Source organism: Berghia stephanieae, chromosome 1, assembly GCF_034508935.2.
Source record: "Berghia stephanieae isolate SIO BIC M18660-M18661 chromosome 1, UCSD_Bste_1.3, whole genome shotgun sequence".
NCBI classification, from domain to species: domain Eukaryota; kingdom Metazoa; phylum Mollusca; class Gastropoda; order Nudibranchia; family Aeolidiidae; genus Berghia; species Berghia stephanieae.
The window spans coordinates 70,799,063-70,822,670 of NC_088360.1; the positions used below are offsets into that span (position 1 = coordinate 70,799,063).

Below are 23,608 nucleotides of genomic sequence, written 5' to 3' on the forward strand. Positions count from 1 at the left end.
TATAAATCAACCCGACAACATACCATTTAGAGTGGATCACATATAAATAATAAAGATCAGGAATATGAGATTATTTATTCATGCTCTTTGTGAATTAAATAATTCTTATCAAAACAAATAAACTTATCCCATGGCCTGCACGGGGAATTCAGATTACAGGAGTGTGTGGTTATTAACTAACGAAGTCGTGTGTATAAGGTGAGGATTTGTTTCTAAAAGTTAAGACCACCGCAAATGCGAAGAGTAGTAAATTGTTTTGACAATAATCTGATACAACTCCTGTACCAGCAACGGGATTAACAAATGGTTACCTACGTATTTCATTTAGAAATTACTAATGGTATTCAAAGTACAAAGTAACCGAATTCAGAACAACGCTAGTTTCGATTTGACAAAATTAATTGTGTGAGGTCCCACATTAGGCGAGATCAATTTTCATTTGACATTGACATTACTTGTCATTACAATTAATATTCAAAACAAAATGGCGGATGCTTCACTAATGCCGAAAATAAAGAATAAAAAACACAGGGCAGAAGTGTATAAGGAGTATCTCAGAGCCAAGAAGAAGGTACGTCCCTCACTGACTGACACTGTCACTCATTAATTTCAGTCAGTCACTCTCACTTGGGCACACTCACAAAAAAGTTACTGTTGACGTTGAGTTCCCCCCCCCCTCTCTCTCTCTCTCTCTCTCTCTCTCTCCCCCCCCCCCTCTCTCTCTCTTTCTCCATCGATCTATCTCATCAAGGAAATATATGATAAGTCCAAGGTACTTTGGTAAAAAATTCAAATTGGATTGAGCTCAATGAATCCTATATCATTTTAAAGTGCTTTTCAACACGATTCTAATGATACCAAATTTGTGAAAATCAGATAAGCAGAAGAAAAGTTATGTAAATTTAAAGGCTGAAAAATGGTCTTCTATTTGCCTTTGTTATTTACTGACGAACTTTGTGACCTGAAAATTGTTGCATTTCCGGTAGTAACCACCATTTGGATTTCAAAACTGGTCTAAAATGGCCGCTAAGATTTGAGTAAGGATTTTGCTGGAACGAATTTCATGGATGCGGTATACAACTTTGCCCTGATTTTAATTTTATATTAAAGTTAAGATGTTTAGTAAACGTGCCATCATGAAATTTTGATTTACTAAGTTCTAATCTTTTAATTCTCCAAAGCTAAATTATACCTTATTTTATCCACAATCAAAAGATATACTAAATTGTCATTGATTTTAAAATAAACTACACCAAACGATAGAGTAATTTCTCCTGAAGAAAATAAGACATAAATCATTAAAATCCATCCATAAACAAAAAATCTATGGAACTTTTTCTGAGACCCATCACTCAAAAGTCCAAAAAATCGGGTCACAGCCACTAGCCCATTTATCGGCTCCCTGCTGGAGGGCCAAATGGACGTTTACCAAAGTACCTACCATTATGCCATTATTAATTATTAATATAAATATCTGAATCTGGTCGTTATTTGCCCCCCCCCCTTCCCCTGCCCCTGGACTGAAGGGGTAATAGTAGTAGCGCTGGTGTTATGGACAGTGAAATATGGAAGAACTTGCATATACAGACGCCACTCGGGAAAGACCGATGATTACCAGAGGGGGGGGGGGGGGGGGCTCCTGCTCCTACCCTTCCGCTTTACTTTAATCATTCCAGTTAATTGGTCTACATTATGTGGTTCAATCATATTCGAGGTAAAAATTCCACTTTTCATTTGAGGCGAGGGAATTAAAAAAAGAAAAAATCATAGTATATAGTAAATAATAAATGTTCAGAATATGTGAAGTTATGGTCTATTTCGTCATCATCCCTTATGGTCAATCAATACAATACACATTTTGTGTCTCTGAGTAGTCCCTTCAAATTGTGGGCAGTTGATGTCAGAATATTATATTTTAGGGGGGGGGGGGTCATACCGAGGTACAGTCGACTCTGCTTAATCGTACACCCTCGGGAGTTCAAGTTAGTGTGTCGATTAAGCGGAGTGTGCGATTAAGCAAAGAAGCTAAAACTAGCATCTAAGCACCAGCTTCCATGTACCATTCATGTAGGACCTTCCCTCTGAGTTTTATATACGGGCTTGGGACCGTCATATTCAAGACATTAGACTGATTAGAAGAGGCGTTTTTTTTTAGGTTTCTTTTTATATTTTAATTATATATTTTATTTTTTTAATTTTTGGGGGGGAGGGGGGTGATGTTTTTGTTTTTTTTGGGGGGGGGGGGGGTATTTCTTTTAAAATTTCTCTTTTTATTCTTATTTCATTGACAAAGTGTGACAATATTGTTTGTAAGAATGGTAATCGTGAAGTGTTTATTGTAGTAAAGTCCCATCTCATCTGCATTGTAAATGTCATTTGAGTCGTACTACTGAAGATGTTGTTTCAAAACTTCATCACTCCATTGGCTGACCGAAAGAGACATCAGTTTAGTGTTTTCGTCATGTTCTTTTTCAAGCACGACATTCTTTAGACCTTTCCATCTCGAGAGCCAGCTTTCTAATGGGGAGTAAGACGTCTTAAGTTTATGCCAGTACAGTTGCCTTTTGAGTGTATCAATGTGGATATGAACCGTATAGATCAATCAAAAGATGAAATGAGAGTCCACCCTGTAATCCTTTCTTATTGTTCACGGCCCAGTAGAGGAAAACAATGCACAGGTAGAGAGTTGCAAACACACTGCATTGGGTGGACTTCGATCGTATTTCACACCTTGTGATGCAGACAGCGAGTTCAGAGTCAATTAGCCCGTCGTGTCAGGTAATCCTTTGATGTCAGTTAACAAACATTGCACGTCTGACCTAGTCAAGGTCAGAGGGACAGTGGAATTGCGTTGACAGGAAAGCTTTTTTCACAAGTGATACAATATTAACGTGCCGAACTGGTTCAATGTGAAACGCATTTTCATTACCTTTTTAAATTGTATTTTTTTAGATATTTTTCTTAAATCAAGATGTAGCGATTAAGCAGAGAAGGTGTGCGATTAAGCGGAGCGATTATATAGAAAAAATTCAATTTTTCGGGAATGTGTAGAGTATAAGCGGAATGTGCGATTAAGCGGAGTGAAATGTATTATTATGTTTGCCCCAATATGTGGGTTCAGTGACCGCTGTATTATATGTTGGCTCTGATTGGTAGTATTATTGAGTGCAGTTAGCTACTCTACCTATTTAATTTTGGCCATGTATATTTGTGTGTGTTTGATTTGGTCTGTGTTGGGTGGGTTCCTGTCAAGGCTAAATCCATCCATTCAATACATTGCTCTGGGATTGCCAGGCCAGTGTCCTCTATTATTATTGTATCATCTGAGTACTTTTGGATTGTCTATTACATTATCTGCTGCAAAGCCAAGGCATGTACAACAGCCCAATAGGAAAGAGCGACCACTGTGTCCTAACATTTAAATATACATGTAACATGACTATTTTTAGACCAAACAGAACAAGAAAAAATTATAAAAAGGCCAACTATGTCAAAATCAGAGAGGAACTAAATAATCAATGTTGGGAGGAAATGCTAGACATAGATGTGATATGGAACAATTTAAAAAAAAACACTCATAAACTTAGAAGACAAATATGTCCCTACAACCAAACTCAACCAGAGAGAGATAAGGTACCCCTACATAAAGAAATTATAAGACTCATAAAAGAGAAAAGTAAGCTTTCAAAGAAAGTCTGTATCAAACCAATGGTCAAGTCAGGAAGCAATATAACAGAACTAGAAATAAAGTGACAAAATTAGTACGTAGAGCAAGACGAGACTATGAACACAATCTAGCTAAAGAATCCAAGTCCAATCCGAAAAAGCTATGGCAATATATCAACTCCAAAAGTAAAATTCAACAAGGGATAGGAGATCTGTGCATGGACCCAACAGACCCATCGTCTGAAACTGGCCGATGATGGAAAAAAGGCGAATATCTTGGGATCATATTTCAGTAGTGTATTCAGTAAAGAACCCACAGAAACTGCCCCAAACCTGGAAACAAGGACGACAACAGAGCCATGGTATCAGCTTGAGATAACAGAATCAAAAATCCTTTGTGCATTAGAAACATTGAAAGCTGACAAAGCACCAGGAATGGACAAACTACACCCAGGATTCCTCAAAGAACTGAGACATGAGTTGATGAAACCTCTAAACATAGTTTTCAACAAATCATTGGCAATGAAGAAAGTACCAAATGACTGGAAAGAAGTCAAAATCAGATCCATATATAAAAAAGGGAACAAAGCTCTAGCTGGCAACTACAGACCTGTAAGCTTAACATCAGTAGTATGCAGACTAATGGAGAATCTAATAAGAAATCATATTATTGAACACTTCAAAAACAGTAACTTGTTCACTAAGAAACAGTATGGCTTTATCGCAGGAAAGTCAACATCACTGCAACTAATAAGAGTCTTAGATGAATGGACGGAAGCTATCGATAAAGGCCATGGAGTGGATTGTGTGTATATGGATTATCAAAAGGCCTTCGACACAGTCTCACACAGAAGACTATTGAATAAATTGAGAGCATACAAAGTTGGTGAAGAAATGATTAGTTGGATAGAACACTATCTGATTGGAAGAAAACAAGTAGAAATTAATCAGTCATACTCTAGTTGGCAGGAAGTAACTTCAGGGATTCCGCAGGGATCAGTCATTGGACCTGTTCTTTTTGTCATATATGTATAAATGACTTACCTGACATTGTTGACTCATCAGTTTACCTCTTTGCTGATGACACAAAGATATTCAAAATTATAAAAGAAGAGACTGATAGGGATATATTGCAAGATGACCTGAAGAAACTAGAATCTTGGAGTGATACATGGTTACTCAAGTTCCACCCTGATAAATGTAAATTCCTGCATGTTGGCAAAAGTGAACCAAGAGACAACTTCAAATACTCTTTGATGGGTATTCCATTGAAACAGGTTAAAGAAGAAAAGGACATTGGAGTCCCTATAGACGACAAATTAATTTTTGATACACATATCAGTGAAAAGGTTAAAAAAGCTAACTCCACGTTTGCCGTCATCAGACACACATTCCAATACCTAAACAAAGAGACTTTCTTACCCCTCTATAAAGCACTTGTGAAATCGCACTTAGACTATGCAAGCTCAGTTTGGTTTCCTTGCATAGAGAAATACGGGTTAAAGAAGAAAAGGACATTGGAGTCACCGTAGACGACAAATTAATTTTTGATACACATATCAGTGAAATAGTGAAAAAAGCCAACTCCATGTTTGCCGTCATCAGACGCACATTCCAATACCTAAACAAAGATACTTTCTTACCCCTCTAAAAAGCACTTGTGAGATCGCACTTAGACTATGCAAGCTCAGTTTGGTTTCCTTGCATAGAGAAATACAACGAGCTAATTGAAGGTGTGCAAAGGAGGGCCACAAAACAGTTGCCTGGACTAGGATCGCTAGATTACGAGGAAAGACTGAGGAAACTTAATTTACGAACCTTGAAATACAGAAGATATAGGGGCGACATGATAGAACTTTACAAGATGACAAGTGGTAAATTTGACCAAGGCATGACAGAATTTATCAAATGGAGGAAAGTCTTCACAATAAGAAAAGACACCAGAGGTAACAAAAAGAAACTGCTCACACAAAGACCAAGATTGGATGTGAGAAAACACAGTTTTACTGTGAGAACAACGAAAATATGGACAGTTTACGGGATTCTGTTGTGAATGCAAAAACCCAAAATAGTTTCAAGAGCAGACTAGACAAATTTTGGTCTGACCAAAATGTTTTGTACAATTATAAATGCGCTTTAGATTGTAAAACCGGAAGAAACTTAAATCACAAAGACAATGAAGAAATAGAGTCTGGCGAAGAGGACCTATAAGGACCTGTGCTGGAAACAATCCATAAGTATGTCATAGTCAATTATGGTAAGTTGATTCCACTTTTTTGTATTCTGATTCCTCTTTGGCGCTATTGAAGGTAGGAGCCTCTGGCTTACACATCAAATGTCATAGGTCATGTATAATACATAGATTTTTATTAAACAATAATACAATATTAAATGCATTCAAAGATATGTGATAAAATGTATTCAATAAATTCAAACTTGAAATAACCGGGAGTCATATCACTATTACTCATTAGTAGATGTTTCAAATTATATTTTTAAAATATAAGATAGAATTAATGTGAAAGGAATTAATTAAATGTACGGTGGAACCTCCCGATAACGACATGCCACGGGACCGAGTTTTTATGTCATTATTTAGAGGTTTCCAAGATGGAGGACAAAGTGGGCGTGGTAAGGCCAGTGGGACCAGTTTTTTTTTACATTGACAAAACATTGTAGCGTATTCCTCTTAGAGGGCTCTTGTGCGTGTGTCTGGATGAGACTTTTAGGTGATCTGAACTGAGTACACTGATAAAGTGCTCCTAGAATCTATATCTGTTCCCTATTTAAAAACCATTCCCCTTTGTCTTACTTTTTCTTATGTCATTTCAATTGTAAATCTAGAAAAAAAATTTTACTCTCCAATTTTCTTCCTTTTTACTGGCGCTGATATGACATAGATGTGTCACAAGCGCTGTAAAACCCTTTAAAACAAACAAAATTAGTTAATTCGGACTCTGCGAGTTAGATAAAATTCCTCATCCTCTTCCTCCTCCTCCTCCCACAAAAACAATACTACTACTACTACTGCTGCTGCTACTATTACTACTACCACTACTATTATTATTACTACTACTACTACCAATACTACTATTACTACTACTACTACTCCTACTACTACTACTTCTATCACCACATAATATCACATTTTCCAAGATTTTGTGTTTACTTGCTTACACTTACATTTATACCTTGGTTTTTATTAATGCATATCAACCAAGATTCGTCAAAAAAAAAAAGCTGCGTTCTCATTGGTTTCAAAAGCTGTGTTCTCATTGGTTCAAGCAGGAATCGTTTTTATAAACTTTGAGTTCTCATACTCGGTATTTTTAGTATCAGATATCTACGAAAACTGCCGAAAATCGTCAAAATGATGTCGTTGTTCGGAGGTTTTATCAAAAAGTGTGTCATTGTTTGGAGGTTTTTTTTTACTGATCTTAAATAGAAAGAAAAAATCGGCACCACGGGTCAATGTCGTTATCAGGAGGTTGTCGCTATTCGGAGGTGTCGTAATCGGGAGGTTCCACTGTATTGAAAACAGTCTACCAAGCTATTTTCACCGTATATACTAGCCAATCAGAAGCCATGAAAGAAACTGTGATGTAGTAGTCTATACATCATGGCAGCATGCATTCCATTTTGAATTCGATCTGACTTCATTTCCAACGTTTTAGTAACATCACTAGTGGCAATTCTAACAGTGACACGTAAATTGCTATTGCATTCCGCAGTGATGCCAAAACTCCGGTTTCACCGGAAAAAACTCAGGTCTGGAGCAAAAAATTCCGGGCTCCGGGCAACTTCCGTCAAATTCCAGTGAGGTCAATTTGTTCCAAGGATACCCCCCCCCCTTCTTTCCAACCACCGCATCATCATTATTGCCACTAATATTACAACCATCATCACTACCACTACTACTGCAACCACCACCACATCATCATCACTACCACTACTACTACAGCCACCACCACCACATCATCACTACCACTACTATTACAACCACCTCCACCACATCATCATTACCACTACTACTACAACCACCACCACCACATCATCACTACCACTACTACTACAACCACCACCACATCATCATCATTACCACTACGACTAGAACCACCACCACCACCACATCATCACTACCACTACTACTGCAACCACCACCACCACATCATCATCACTGCAACTACCACTACTACTACAACCACCACTAACCACTACCACATCATCATCACAACCACCACATCATCACTACCACTAATTCTACTACAACCACCACCACCACCTACACATCATCATCACTACTACTACAACCAGCGCCACCACTTCATCATTACCACTACTACTACAACCACCATCACCACATCATCATCACTACCTCTTATACTACTACAACCACCACCACATCATCATCATCACTACCACTACAACCACGACTACCACATCATCATCACTACCATTTGTACTACAACCACCATCACCACCACATCATCATCACTACCACCACTACTACAACCACCACCACATCATCATCACTACCACCACTACTACAACCACCACCACCACCAGATCATCATTACTACCACCACTACTACAACCACCACCACATCATCATCACTACCACTACTACTACAAGCACCACCACCACCTATCTTCATCACTACCTCCACTACTACTACTACTACAACCACCACCACCACATCATCATCATCACTACCGCTGCTACTACAACCACCACCACCACATCAGCATCACTACCACTACTACTACAACCACCCAACCACATCGTCATCACTACCACTACTACTGCTACGACTATACTGCTACAACCACAACTACTACTACTACTACTACTACTACTACTACTACTACTACTACTACTACTACATCACAACCACTACTACTACAATACAACCACGACCACCACATCATCACTACCACTACAACCACCACCACCACCACATCATCATTACCACTACTACCACTACAGCCACCACCACATTATCATCACTACCACGACTACTACTACAACAACCACCATCACATCATCATCATCACTACCACTACTACTACAACCACCACTACCACATCATCATCACTACGATTTGTACTACAACCACTGTCACCACCACATCAACATCACTACTACCACTACCACATCATTAGCATCACGACCACAACTACTACAACCACTATACCACCACCACATCATCATCACTACAACTACTACTTCAACCACCACCACCACCATATCATCATCACTACCACTACTACTACAACCACCACCACCACATCATCATTACTACCACTACTACTTCAACCACCACCACCACCATATCATCATCACTACCACTACTACAACAACAACCACTCTCACATCTTCATTATCACTACCACTATTACTACAACCACTAACACCACATCATCCTCACTACCACCAGTACTACAATCTCTACCATTAGGTTTTGGCGCTTTACTCCATTTAAAATAAGGAAACTTTGGGATTGTATTTGACATTGTGTTTATGTATCATTATATAATTCTAATCAATTATCTATTTAGAACTATACAATATGTAAACATAGTGCCAAATACCATTCCAATTCCTTTTTCTTGTTCGCGGAAATTCCTCTTTCGGCATTGAAATTCCTACGAGTGGTGTCTGAAACTCCTGTGAGCCAAATTTAAAGTTGGCATCTCTGCATTCCGATAGTATTCCTACGTTTTTTGGGGGGCCTTTTTCTCTCTCTCTCTCTCCCCCCATTTGTTTTTCCTTTTGGTGAATTTTCATTGTCTGGATAAGACTTTAAGATGACCTCAAACTAAGCACACTGCCAGTGTGCTCTTGGAATGTACATCTGTTCCCTATTTGAATCAGTCTCCTTTGTCTTACTTTTTATTGGGTAGCTCTACTTGAAATATAGACTTTTTTCACTTTATCTTTTACTTCCTTTTTAGTGCTAAAATGCAAGCAATTATGCATAAAATTGTCCATTATAACAATGTTAAAATAGGCCCATTATTGAGTATCTCGGATGAACATATATCAAAATGCAGTAATCTACCCTCAAAATTGTCACACATTCACCCAAGATGCTTTCTAGTTTTTAGATATCCGTTGGACATCATGTGAAACCTTGGACGGTAGGTATCTCCCTATAATGACATTTTACTAGCTGTATACAACACTTTCTCAGAGGAATACACATGAAAGTGAGAGCAATTCCATGAGAACTGCTGCTTTGAACAGTGAATTTAGCAAGGTTGTTGGACCCTCCTTGACTTATCATCAACATACTAAAAGATGTCCAAAGTGCCTCTGTAAAATTTTATAGTGTGCTTTCCTGTGTCATTGTAATTTCATGGCCACAAACAAACATTTAGAATAATGATGCTTGTCTGAGTCTTCCCCTTTTTGTGATTATTCAATAACTTTTACAATATTTTCAGCACAAGTTGTCTCTGAAAAAGGAAAAGATGGAGGAGGCAAAGAAATTGGGTGATAAGGTAATCATTCAACTTTATGGCATTTGCTTTGTAGGACTTCATTTTGTGTCTATTTTTGAAATATCAAAAATATTCTCCTTTTTTTTAATTTATTTATTTTTGTTAGGGCATTTAAAAAATTTTTGTTGGTTTTTTTTCGAAATATCAGGGACTGTCGTTTATGCATACATTCTGATTCTTCTGTACATGTTTTATTTTGGGCAATTTGCTGGGAAATTTTTAACTGAGTAATAAAATGTATGTATTTTTTTTGGGTAAAATTCAACAAGTACAGCGTAAAGCCAAGTGTTTCATTACAGACCATGAATATATACAAAAGAAAAGGGTGTTTCACGAAAAACAATAAAAGTTTCTTTCCCAACATTAGACATGTGACACAAAATTTTGAGATTCATAAAACAAATTGACATTTACAATACACCATTCGCAATTTCAGAAAATTTCAGTGGAATCTCAAATAGAAACTTAACAGTATTAAAATTCAACAACATCCACATGGTCTCATTGTTTTTGTTTAAACAACTTATACTGTATATCAATATATTCTGTTGTTTTATTAAAAGAGAAGTTGTTACAACACTTTTCTATTTCTTGCACAGGCTCCACCCAAACAAATGCCAAAAACATTGGAAACTATGAGAGTACCAGATGAGACTATGGTGGATCCAACAAATAAAGAGGTATCATCATTTTCGTAATTGTTCATCGTTTGTGTTTTCATTCGTTGATTATGTTCATTTTTCTCTAGTTGTCCACAAAATTGCAACCTTAATAATGGTCCGGCGGATGGAGTGTTTTGTTTGTTTGTTTTTTCTTAAGCTTTCCTCAATCCAAATATAATATCTTGGTGAGAAGTACTGAACGAATTTATATGTGCTGCAACCGAACATGTATACCTTATTGTATAAACTTTGTGCCATTTAGATTAGGCTAACGCTACACCAGTCATCTTTATGTGATGTTTTAGTGTAGGCAAAGTGCTTTATAGGCCACCTATGGTCAAGATAATATTTTAGAAAATGCAAAGTGCTATATAGGCTACAGCATTTTTAAGGTGGTCAAAAAGTTATACAGGCCATAGATGACATGTGGTCAATTTTGTATGTTGTGAAATGATACTCAGGCTATAAACTATATTCTTTCATGGTAGTAGGCACTCAAACCCAATTTTAGAATAAAGAGCCATCTGCAAGCAATCAAATCATCTGCATAGATATTTTTGTTCTGATTAAAATGATTAAATGGGATGGTGATGTGATGGTAGTGGTAGGGATGATCTAATGTTGATGGTTGTAGTAGTGGTGGTAGAAATGATGATGTAGTGGTGGTGGTTGTTGTAGTGATGGCAAGAATGAAGATGTCGTTTTGATGGCTGTTGTAGTGGTATTAGTAATGATGATGTGGTACTTGTGCTGGTGGTATGAATGATGATGTGATGGTGGTTGTAGTGGTGGTATTAGGAATAACAATGTGGTGGTAGTGGTAGGGATTCTGCTGTGGTGGTAGTGGTGATTATAGTAGTTGTGATAGGGATAATGAAGTGGGAATGGAAGTGATTGTAGTAATGACGGAAAGGATGATGGTGTAATGTTGTGGTTTGTAGTTGTGGTTGTAGGAATGATGATAATGTGGTGGTGTTTGTAGTAGTGGTGGTAAGAGAAATGATGTGGTTGTTGTGGTTATATTAGTTATGGTAGGAATGATATGGTGATTGTAAAAATTTAGCATTTATCCGTTTAACATGCTCAAAGCCAACAGCAACACTTGACCTGTAAGACGAGACAGCAGTGGTGATCAGAATTATGATGGTGGTGATAGTTGTAGTCGTGGTGGTAGGAATGATGTGATGGTGTGGTACGAATGATGATGTAGTTGTGAGGTGTTTGTAGTAGTGATGGTAAGGATGATGATGTGGTTGTGGTGGTGGTGATGTAATAGTAGTAGTAGTAGCAGTGGTAATAAAGATGATAATGTGGTGATGGTGAGAGACTTCTGTTTACACTCAACATGTTTTCTCTTCAACTGGTGTCAAAAAACAAATTGTAATTTTAACATATTCTTCTTTAAATAAAATATTGGTGAAAAATGACCCACAACATATTTTTCTATATATTTATGTAGGTCAAAAATGGCCTGTGCCATACTTGGCGCACCACAAATATCTATGTACAGAGAAAGTTAACATTAATCAAATCAATGGGAAGAATAACATCATGATTTGCAGAGGGTAACAAAACAAATAAAACCTATAAAATAATGAGGGAAATTTAAAAAGAGGGTATCACCCAATATGATGAGGTAATCCTCAACTAAAAGTGTGAATGAAATTAATATAACAAAAAAAAAAATATTATCTCAAATCGAAGAAGGGGGAAAATATATCCATCTCAAGTTTCCTGGAGAAAACATTTTTGAACAGGGTCACATTGATATGGAAATATTGATTGCTACCCACATGTTTGGATTTGAAATAAAAACATCTTATGTGAATATATGAACTCCAAGTACCATTGAATTTGTCCTTTTTTAAGTGTTATTTTTACTTTTTCAATTTTAGACACAAATTACAACAATTTTATTCTATTGCCCAGAAGTAGAAAATGATACCTCAGTCATGAAAATATGAAATGGCTTTTCTTTTTGAACAACAAGAAGTTTGTCAGACCAGATTTTTTATTTGATTAAGCATAATATAATTAATTAGCATATTCACTAATCAAAAGTCAAAAGGACTCAGATGAATGGCAAATCTTTATGGTGTTGAATAAAGCCGATAGCAGATAAAATTCCACCCAGTCAGGATTTTTCTAAAGAATTGAGATATGTGATGTGAAAAATAAAAACTAATGACGCCTTGAAGAAAAGAAATTGTGGCCTATACAGTATTTTACCACACGCAAAATGCTATACAGACCACCTATAACTATAACTATAGATGACCAGTATTGACACTTCCTTTGAATCAAACATTATAATAGAAAGAAGTTTGTGGTGAAGTGTTGTGTACATATTGTACATTTCTTATTTATTTATTTATTAGCACTAAGGAGGGTTTGTTTAGATCCAAAGATTCACTATACCTGACATTCTTCGTCAATTTTGTTATGCAATGCCAGCAGTGAAAGCAAATTTCAATTTTGATTTGGTTATTAACTTCCGGTGAAAACTGAGAATATCAACTGTTTATTCAGCGTTTTTCTACATATATTTTGTGTTTAGTTAAATGATTGGCCCTTTTTCATTCAAATTCTAGACTCAGGAAGATCTGGAATGTGATGAAATGGCTTCTTACTTTAGGGAAGAGACAACACCTAAGGTTCTTATCACCACATCCAATAAGCCTTGTCAGGTAAGCCTCTTTCTCTCATATCGCAATAAAAACAAATTATATTTTTCTTTTAGGATTTTGATTTCATACCATATCCCATTCAACAATTATTCAACAAAAGCAAAAGTAAGAGTTGAATGTTAACTTCATTGAATAAATGTTTAGCTTGTGTGTATAATTCCTTTTTAAAATGTCTTTTATTTTGATCTATTTATTGCTTCTCATTTATTTGTAAATAAGATGTACTTTATGCTTATATCTTTTTTTCCAAACATTTTTGCAGAGGACCAATAAATTTTGCAAAGAGCTGAGAGACACTATCCCAAATTCATTTGTCAGGTACCGGAAGGGCTTGGCCCTAAAAAAGATCATCCCACAGTGCATTGAAAAAAACTTTACAGACCTTATCGTTGTTAATGAAGATAGGAAAATACCAAGTATCCTTTAATATTCTTGTAATTTATGATTTAATTTTACAATTGAGATGGTTGTCGTGATAGTAATAGTGGTACAAATAGAGTTATTATTTCTGTTGAAGTGCTTGCAGCTACAGGAATGTAAATGATTATGACAATGTGGAAAATTATGACAATGGCAGATGATGATTAAACATCGATGGGAAATTTTTCATTCATTTGTTGCTTCATTAAATGGCTTTTTCTAGACAAAGTTGCTTGTTTCAGATTCAGTGCTATTTCAGATTGCTATTTCAGATGGAACTCCCATGAGGCTACTAACCCTCTCTGCCAGCTACATGTGCAATGGAGGTTAACTGGTATCAGACAATGCTGTGACCAAAGGGCAAAATTAGGGATATTTCTGGCATTAGTTTTGGGAATTTTTATTTTTGTTATTTTGTTTTGTTGTTTTATTCTTTCTCTGTTTTGTTTCTTTTACATGATGTATTAATATTTATTTATTTAATCACATGTGAAACCATTTATATGATGCGTATTGGTTGAATTGATTAATTTATTTTCTGGAAGCATTAATCTTAAACTTGAGCTGTACATTTAACACATCTCGTCAAAACTTCATTTGACTTGACCTGTTGTAGATGCACTTTTATTCTGTCACTTGCCAAATGGGCCAACTGCTGAATTTAAATTGATGAATGTGAAATTGAACAAGGAAATTAAGGTAGGTCAATGTTTAATGTTTTGCGTTTAGTCTTAAATTTTATTTATAATTTGTAATAACAATGATGAGAATAATAGTAATAATAATAATAGTAATGTGAAGAATAACAAAATAATATATATATATATATATATATAATATATATATATATATATATATATATATATATATATAAAACATTTGAAAGATAATTAAGATTGTTTGACTTCTACAACGTTGTTATCGAGCGTTGCTCTCATCAGAAAGTGGAAGTGAAAGTAGATTGTTGTGTTTTCGTATTTTTCTAGATTCGTGTTTATGGAGGTTCATAGTTACATAAAAGGTGTTTGTTTCTATGTCTGCAGGAGGATGTTAGTTCGTTTCTTCTGTTGAGTGTTGCTATGTTCGGTTTAGTGAACATAGCAACACTCAACAGAAGAAACGAACTAACATCCTCATGCAGACATAGAAACAAACACCGTTTATGTAATTATATACATAGCCTTTGTATTGTGCTATACTCTGCTGCACTAAACAGGCTTACAAATAAATGGATAAGAGAGGACAACATCAAGCACTATAATCAAACTTTACCAAGCTGTAGTTAAGTAAGTCAGTCCTACTACACAACTGAACTATGGCATACTGGCATTAAAAAAAGCAGATGAAGATAAACAGGATATATTGCACCACCAATCAGTTTCAACCAAAATTCAGTTTAAAATAGCAGGTCACTATTGTTTTCAGCAATCTGATCATGGACGAAATTAGCTCTGCAATTGGATTCAGTAGTCTGATGTCACGCCGTCCGGCAACGGTGGCCATCTTGGTTCTAAACAAAGAAAATCATTACTTTCCATTCTTCATGCTGGCGAGAACTTTTCATCTGCCTTGTGATCAAAATGTGTAAAAGTTAAAACATGATCAAATTTATATTTTTTTATCCCTTATGGATACGCTTTTATGCTCGCCGGAGAAATATTTCATACAGGCGTCCGCCATTGTTCCGATAGTTTAGAGCCAGTGTTACTAAGTTACCATGCGTCATTAGGAAGGAAGTGACATTACAACTGTTGAAGAGTATTGCAGTATTGGCAATTAAAAAGTCATATGAGTAGATTTTTGTTGTGGTTTTGGTTAATGGTATTGACAATGGTGGGGGTGGGATATGAGGTGTTTTTAGTCTCCCTGTCGGATAGTGGCCATGAATTATAGTTATTGCTTGTTGTCAGGATTTGATTCCACTAGGATAGTATGTTGGTAAAAATGATGATGATGACAATGGTAATGACTTTGACAATGATGGTAGGTATGATGTTGATACAGGTTGTGACTGTGGTCACAATGGTGGTTGTGTTGGTTGTCGGGGGTGGGGGTGTCAATAGTGGCATTAAACGGCAAGCTTTTTTTGAAGGAATAATTCCAGACTGTAATGTCTTGCTTACCCTTTACTCATGGTGGATATAGGAAGGAAAGTCGATGGTTACTTGTCACAAACCAATCAATGATGGTGAATAGTGTTTGACTTAATCAATTGCATGTTTGTGACTCGCGCCTCGCGACCCGAACGGTCTTGTTATTAAAATAGACAGTGTTACACAAAAGTGAAATCGATGAAGTAAATATGTATTTAGTATGTTTGAGATGTTTATTGATATTGAATAAAAAATATTATTTATGCTCATTACCTTCTTTTATTGCAGAAAAATTTGGGAGAAATGACAGATCACTACCCAGAAGTCAATATTCACAACTTTGGCACGCGCCTCGGTGTCACAATAGGACGCATGTTGACCAGCTTGTTTCCGCGTAAACCAAATTATCATGGTAGAAGAGTGGTAACATTTCATAATCAGAGAGATTTCATCTTTTTTAGACAGCACAGGTAATTATGGATCTAATCTTTATTTTAAAATTTTCGCTTACCATTCCAGGATTTCCGGATTTGTCCCAGAATTTGAAAAAAATTATGGCTGTCCAGGAAAATATGGAAGATTACTTTTTGTCCCGAAATAAGAAATGACCATTATATTGCCACCTGAAATTAAGTTTATACAATCACGAACTACTATGACATCATCATTATCCCGATCACCACTACAATCACCACCATCATGATCCCCACCACCAAAACTACCACATCATCATCATTTTTTCCACTACTACTACAACAACCACCACCACATCATCATCTCTACCACCACTACTACAACAACTACCACCACATCATTTCGTATACTACTACAACAACCACCACCTATGTATCATTATCACTACCACCACTACTACAACCACCACCATTAGGTTTTGGAATTTTACTTCATTTGAAATAAAGGGACTTTGGGTGGGATGGTATTTGGCATTGTGTTTATTTTTCGTATAGTTGTTATCAGTTTAGAATTATGGGGTATATAAAGACAATGTTAAATATCATCCAAATTTTCTTGTTTGCGGAAATTCCTCAGAGTGGTGTCTGAAATTCCTGTGAGCCAAATTTTAAGTTGGCATCTCTGTCTCTACCACCACAACTACAACAACCACCATCACATCATCAGCCCCACTGCTACTTCTACAACCATCACGACCACATCATCATCCCTCCTACCACCACTACTATAACCACCACCACACTACGACAACCATCAACACCACCACATCATCATTCCAACCACCATCACCTCATCATTTCTACCATCACCACACCATCATTCATACAACCACTACTACAACCTCCACCACCACATAATCACCCCTACCACCTCTACCACAAGCACCACCATCATCAACATCAACAAACCATATCATTTGGAAATTAGTAAGCTATTCTCTCACAATGATGGGAGAAAAATGTCCTCCTTTTTGGTGGTCAGTATTCTCACCAAGGTGTTGTCATTTTGAGTAGTTATCCCAAGATTATTATGAGAGCAATTAATTAAAGACCACATATTGATCAGAGAAAAATTTCAAGGGTTTTTAAAAATAAATATTTTTGCTCCTATTATATTTCTTATCAGATATGAATTCAAAAGTGCTGAGAAGGTTGCCTTGCAAGAAATGGGACCCCGCTTCATTCTCAAACTACTCTCTCTCCAAAAAGGAACTTTCGATTCTAAGTATGGAATGTACGAATGGATTCACAAGGTGATTTTTCTCAATTATTTTCCCATACAAATGAAATATTACCTGTTTCTTTTATAGTTATCTTTATGGTGTTAAGAAAATTAAAACAGCTTCTCTTCTGTCCCTTTTTACAAATTGTATATATTTTTAAATGCATGAATATTGTGAACTCAATCCTACCCCACTCCCAAAAAAGGTGAATAGAAAGGAAATGCCATATTGCTCGAGGACATTGAGACATGTCTCTTTCCTTACTTAAGTGCCTCTATTTTCTTGTATCAGCAACACTGTTGTTTCAAACACACCACTCTTTTGTTACTGTTGATAACATTTTATCATTTCTTAAGGCAAAGAAGGCAAGTTCAGTGTCATATTTTCACTTGTTATGGAGATAAAAAATATAAAGTGAGTAGATGTGACTCATATATAAGGGAACAACACAAAACAAACAACGTTTCGGCCCTTGGCCTTCGTCAGGAGACAGTAAACAAAAACACAAACAAATATGTAAATTTACAAAATTGAGGAAAGGGCGTCGAGTGTTGATGCAAGAAGTGGCGCGAGATAAGGAGAGAGAGAGAGAGGGGGGGGGGGGAAGAGAGAGAAAGAATGAGAGAGAGAGAGAGAATGGAGAGGATGTGTATATGTTTGTGTATGTGTGTCCGTGTGCGTATGTCTGTGTATGTGCATATATAGTAAAAGTAACTGCAAAAAGGTCTTTAAAATGGGGATGGGGAGAGAGAGCGATTGATTGGGTGGTTAGTATATTATACCAAATATATATCAATGAACACAATGAGAGGAGGAGAGATAGGTAGATAGAAGGAGATAGAGAGAGAGGGAGAGAAATAGAGAGAGAGAGAGAGAGAGAGAGAGAGATGGATAGATAGATAGATAGAGAGAAAGGGAGAGAGGATGTAAGTTTCCGTGAGTGGTCGGTCTAAGACTGGTAGAAGGAGTTAGTGTGTAGGTAGGTATGTATTAAGGTAGAGATGAAGGCGGAGGAAAAGGTAAGAAAGAATAGTTGTAATTTTAACGTAATTTGGAGAGACTTAATATCGGGAGAGAAAAAAAAAAAGATGGGGGGGGGGGGGGGGTCTTTTTAATATTTTCTATTAAAAAGACCCCCCCCCCCCCCATTTTTATTTATTTATTTATTTTTTTTTCTCCCGATAGTAAGTCTCTCCAAATTACGTTAAATTTACAACTAATCTTTCTTACCTTTTCCTCCGCCTTCATCTCTCAATACACTCTACAATACTCTCTTCTACATCTACACCACTATTATCTCTCTTCTATCTCTACATCTATCAGACACTATCTCTCACTCACGATATACTCTCTCCTCTCTTATCTTATTCACTATCATCTATCTATCTATCTATCTATCTATCTATCTATCTTTCTATCTATCTACCTATCTATGTATCCATCTCTCTCTCTCTCTCTCTCTCTCTCTCTCTCTCTCTCTCTCTCTCTCTCTCTCTCTCTCCTCTCTCTCTTCTCTCCCCTCTCTCTCTCTCTATCTCCTTCTATCTACCTATCTCTCCTCCTCTCATTTTGTTCATTGATATATATTTGGTATAATATACTAACCACCCAATCAATCGCTCTCTCACCCCCATCCCCATTTTAAAGACCTTTTTGCAGTTACTTTTACTATATATACACATACACAGACATACGCACACGGACACACATACACAAACATATACACATCCTCTCCATTCTCTCTCTCTCTCTCTCATTCTTTCTCTCTTCCCCCCCCCCCCCTCTCTCCTCTCTCTCTCTCTCTCCTTATCTCGCGCCACTTCTTGCATCAACACTCGACGCCCTTTCCTCACATTAACTTTATTTCCACATTTGACAAAATGTGATATTTTGTAAATTTTACATATTTGTTTGTGTTTTTGTTTACTGTCTCCTGACGAAGGCCAAGGGCCGAAACGTTGTTTGTTTTGTGTTGTTCCCTTATATATGAGTCACATCTACTCACTTTATATTTTTTATCTCCATTTTATTGGCTCATTTAGGCACTTCTAGCTTTGGTTTCACTTGTTAAGAATGCTCATAATACTTCATAAAAAATGGCAAAGGTGGTGCCTAAATGGGATGGAATGATTGGATGTACATCAACTTGAGCACAATATCAACTAAACCTGCTCAAAGCACTTTGTAAGGGATCTCAAGCTCTCTCTCTCTCTCTCTCTCTCTCTCTCTCTCTCTCTCTCGCTCTCTCTCCCTCTCTCTCTCTCTCTCCCTCTCTCTCTCTCTCTCCCCCCCCCCCTCTCTCTCTCTCTCTCTCATACACACACAACGCGCACACACACGCACAAATGCGTGTACACTCACTTACCATTAGCTTTATAGTTTATAAGTAATACGTGGTGAGCATGATTTCAGTTCAGAGTTGAAATTATTTTTTTCAATCGATGAGTAAACTTTTGTTGTCATCCTTTTACCATTTTCAGCGACATGAAATGGACACAAGCAAGAGAAAGTTTCATCTTTGAAATTTTAATTTTTTACACTTTATCTTTTAATGGTCATATTAAAAAAACAAATATGGATAATAAAAGTGTTAAAGAAATTCTCAGTTTTCTATTGTATTTCTTTTTACTACTTGTACATTTAAAAGAATGAATTTAGCAAGAAAGAATCAGTCACTAGCTTGCTGTAAAGAGGGAACATATGGCTGATCAGCAATCTGAAATTCATTGGGAGACGATCGTCTCGCACGAGTGGTTGAGGTCATTGAAAGCAGACTGGGATACATCCATTCTATATTTTTTGTCAACTGTATCATCTCATTTGCTTTGGAAACAGCTGCCAAGATAAACCAAGTAGTGCACATTTTACAGGCGATTGCCGTTGAGTAGCGCATGCTGGAGTTGCTGGGTGGGGTTCCTGACCTTCCATAGTGGGCAGGGAGGTACTTACTGATACTGTGTCTTCTATCCCCCTATATCTGTTTTCCAACTTTCTTTCTGTCTTTGTCTTGGAATGAGATTATGTACTTGGTTTTGTCCTGGACCTGACCGGATACCCTGGCTGAGAGGGAAACAGTCAAATGTATAGTTAGTTTTGGGAGATATTTTTTTCCTTGTAAACCATCTCTCTGTTATGCACCGTATTAAGTAATTATGTTTTGTACACATATTATGTATGATTTGTAAACATTTGAGTGTGTTCCTCTTAGTAGGGACCTGTGCTTGTGTCTGGATAAGACTTTTAGGTGATCTCAAACTAAATGCTTTGACAGTGTGCTCTTGGAGTCTACATCTATTTCCTATTTGAACCAATTCCCCTTTTGTCTTCCCTATTCATGGGTGCTTTTGTAATTCTAGAACTTTTTACTTTCCAATCTTATTCTTTTTTTACCGGCGTTGATATGACCTTTATGTGTTGCAAGCGCCGTAAAACCCTTAAAAACATTAAACATGCTGGAGTTGTTATTCTTTCGCCCTCTTTTTCTTTTGCTTAAAGGCTTTATCCGCAAGAAAGCCTAGACGGGATCTTTTAGTCTTTCCACCATCACACCAGCGTCCCTGGTGAACGGCAAGTAAATTTTAAAAACCTTGTTCACATGATCTATGTTCTAAAATTCTAGCCGTTATCTCTGTTCACTGACTGCACATGGTCCAAAGAGAAAGCTAGGCTTTGCTTCATACAATAGACTGAATAAATTTGACGTCAATGAACTTTGTTATTCTTGTTTTAAATTCACCGGAAGATTTCATCTCTCTCTTTCTCTCTGGGTGGGGTTCCTGATCTCCCATAGTGGGCAGGAAGGTACATACTTTTGTCTTCTATCCCCCTATATATGTTTTCCAACATGCTTTCTGTCTTGGAATGAGATTACTTGGTTTTGTCCAGGCCCAGCCCAGATACCCTACCTGGGAGGGAAACAGTCAAATGTATAGTTAGAGTTTTGGGAGATATTTTTTTCCTTGTAAATCATCTCTCTGTTATGCACCGTATTGTGTTGTTTACATATTATATATAATTTGTAAACATTTGAGTGTATCCCTCTTATTTGGGACCTGTGCTTGTGAATGGATGAGACCTTTAGGTGATCTCAAACTAAGTACTTTGATAGTGTGCTCTTGGAATCTACATGTTTCCCATTTGAACCACTTCCCCTTCGTCTTACATTTTCTTCGGTGCTTTAATCGTAATTCTGGAACTTTTTACTATCACATTTTCTTCCTTTTTACTGGCGCTGATATGACCTTAATGTGTTGCAATCGCTGTAAAACAAAAACATCTCTCTCTCTCTCTCTCTCTCTCTCCCCCCCCCCCCCCCCCCCCCTGTGTGTGTGTGTGTGTCTCCAATAGATAAAACGAAATTGACGTCACTCAGGTCTTTGTTATTGTTTTTAGCAAGCCATTTTTATGAATAGTTCTCACTTAACTGCACTCATCAGACTATAAACGTTCAAGGTTACACATAGTTTTGTGTGTTACTACGTTATTTCCTGCTGGCGAATGTTGTGAGCTTTTTGGCAAGCGCAAAGCATCAATAGATGGATCGAAATTGACGTCACTGGGCTCTTTGTTAATGTTTTTAGACTGCCATTTTAATGATAAGTTCATCAATCATACTATAGATAGAATGCGCTTGGCCAAGGAGTTCACAACATTGCCATCCGGAAGTATAACGGACCAACACACAAACTCTGTGTAACCACGAACGTTTATAGTCTGGTTAATACAGTTTAGTGAGAACAACTCACAAACGCGGATGGCAAAAACAACAACTAACGCCTGTGACGTCATCTACATACTATCTATAACCATAAACGTTTAAGGTTACGCATAGTTGCATGCAATGAGATGTACTGGGTGGGATCTTTTGACCTCCCATGGTGGGCATGAGGTCACTTGCTGTGTTTTCTATCCCCCTATATCTGTTTTCTTAGTTGCTTTCTGTCTTTGTCTTGACCCTTGCCCGATTCCTTGACTGAGAGGGGAAAAGTCAAAGGTATAGTGTTAGTTTTGGGAGGTGATATTTTGTTTCCTTGTTAATCATTTTTGTATTGCGCTGATCGTTTTATTTTGGGTTTGAACAGATCTTGGCATTAGGGAGACTCAATGGGAGTCCATTCGGGTGTACCTCCGCGGGTGTCTACTCGCTTCCATGTTGTAAACATTTTAGTGTGTTCCTCTCAGTGGGATCCTGTACTGGCGTTTGAATGAGGTTTTTAGATGATCTTAAACTAAGCACATTGGAAGTAAGCTCTTGGAATATACATCTGTTCCCTCCTTGAACCAATTTCTCTTCGTCTTAGTCTTACTTTTGTCTTGGGTGCTTTAATTTTAATTCTATAATTTTTTTGACCATCCCATTTTGTTTCTTTTTACTGGTGCTAGTATGACCAAATTGTGTTGCATGCGCCCTAAAACCCTTAAAAACAAACCAAAAAAAAAGCATAGCTGTTGTACGAAGTGGAGTAGCGCATTGTGCAAGGAAAGACGAGAGAGAGAGAGAGAGAGAGAGAGAGAGAGAGAGAGAGAGAGAGAGAGAGAGAGAGAGATTTTGTAATAAATAAATATGCATAGAATGGTGCCAAGGTTGGATTAAATTTGGCTTTTGTAAGTTGATTTTACATCTCAGCCGTACGGATGCCGACATCCAAAGACGCTCAAGTTACCCGAGGAAATAACGACACACAGGAAGGATAACTCCTTTACGCCAGCTCATTTGTGTTTGCAGTGTGGACTCGCATAGACATCTATTGTAGATTATAATATATCCATATATCGACATGTATGTGACTGTTTCTGTAGATTGTGATAGCAAGAAACTGTAATGCAGAAGTTAACGAAAATTATACGAACTTTAAATGTTTTATTTACCGCTCCTTATTG

The 23,608-nt window shown here is 37.0% G+C and overlaps 1 protein-coding gene across 1 annotated transcript; it reads left to right on the forward strand.

The window, feature by feature from the left end:
• The first annotated feature begins 346 nt into the window (after nucleotides 1-346).
• On the forward strand, nucleotides 347-20,327 carry LOC144980942 (ribosome production factor 1-like). The gene is made up of 9 exons (XM_078928927.1): nucleotides 347-571; nucleotides 10,114-10,170; nucleotides 10,770-10,850; nucleotides 13,424-13,519; nucleotides 13,782-13,935; nucleotides 14,556-14,638; nucleotides 16,321-16,502; nucleotides 17,632-17,758; nucleotides 20,209-20,327. The coding sequence occupies exons 1-9, from the start codon at nucleotides 485-487 to the stop codon at nucleotides 20,248-20,250; spliced, it is 909 nt and encodes a 302-aa protein (XP_078785053.1). The 5' UTR covers nucleotides 347-484; the 3' UTR covers nucleotides 20,251-20,327.
• Nucleotides 20,328-23,608: the final 3,281 nt, after the last annotated feature.

Bases quoted from the DNA above. Each gene is read 5' to 3' on its own strand.
- LOC144980942 (XM_078928927.1), top strand. From the start codon at position 485: ATGGCGGATGCTTCACTAATGCCGAAAATAAAGAATAAAAAACACAGG. The intron at 14,639-16,320 runs GTAGGTCAATGT...CTTTTATTGCAG, and splicing joins AATTGAACAAGGAAATTAAG to AAAAATTTGGGAGAAATGAC. The intron at 17,759-20,208 runs GTGATTTTTCTC...TACCATTTTCAG, and splicing joins TGTACGAATGGATTCACAAG to CGACATGAAATGGACACAAG.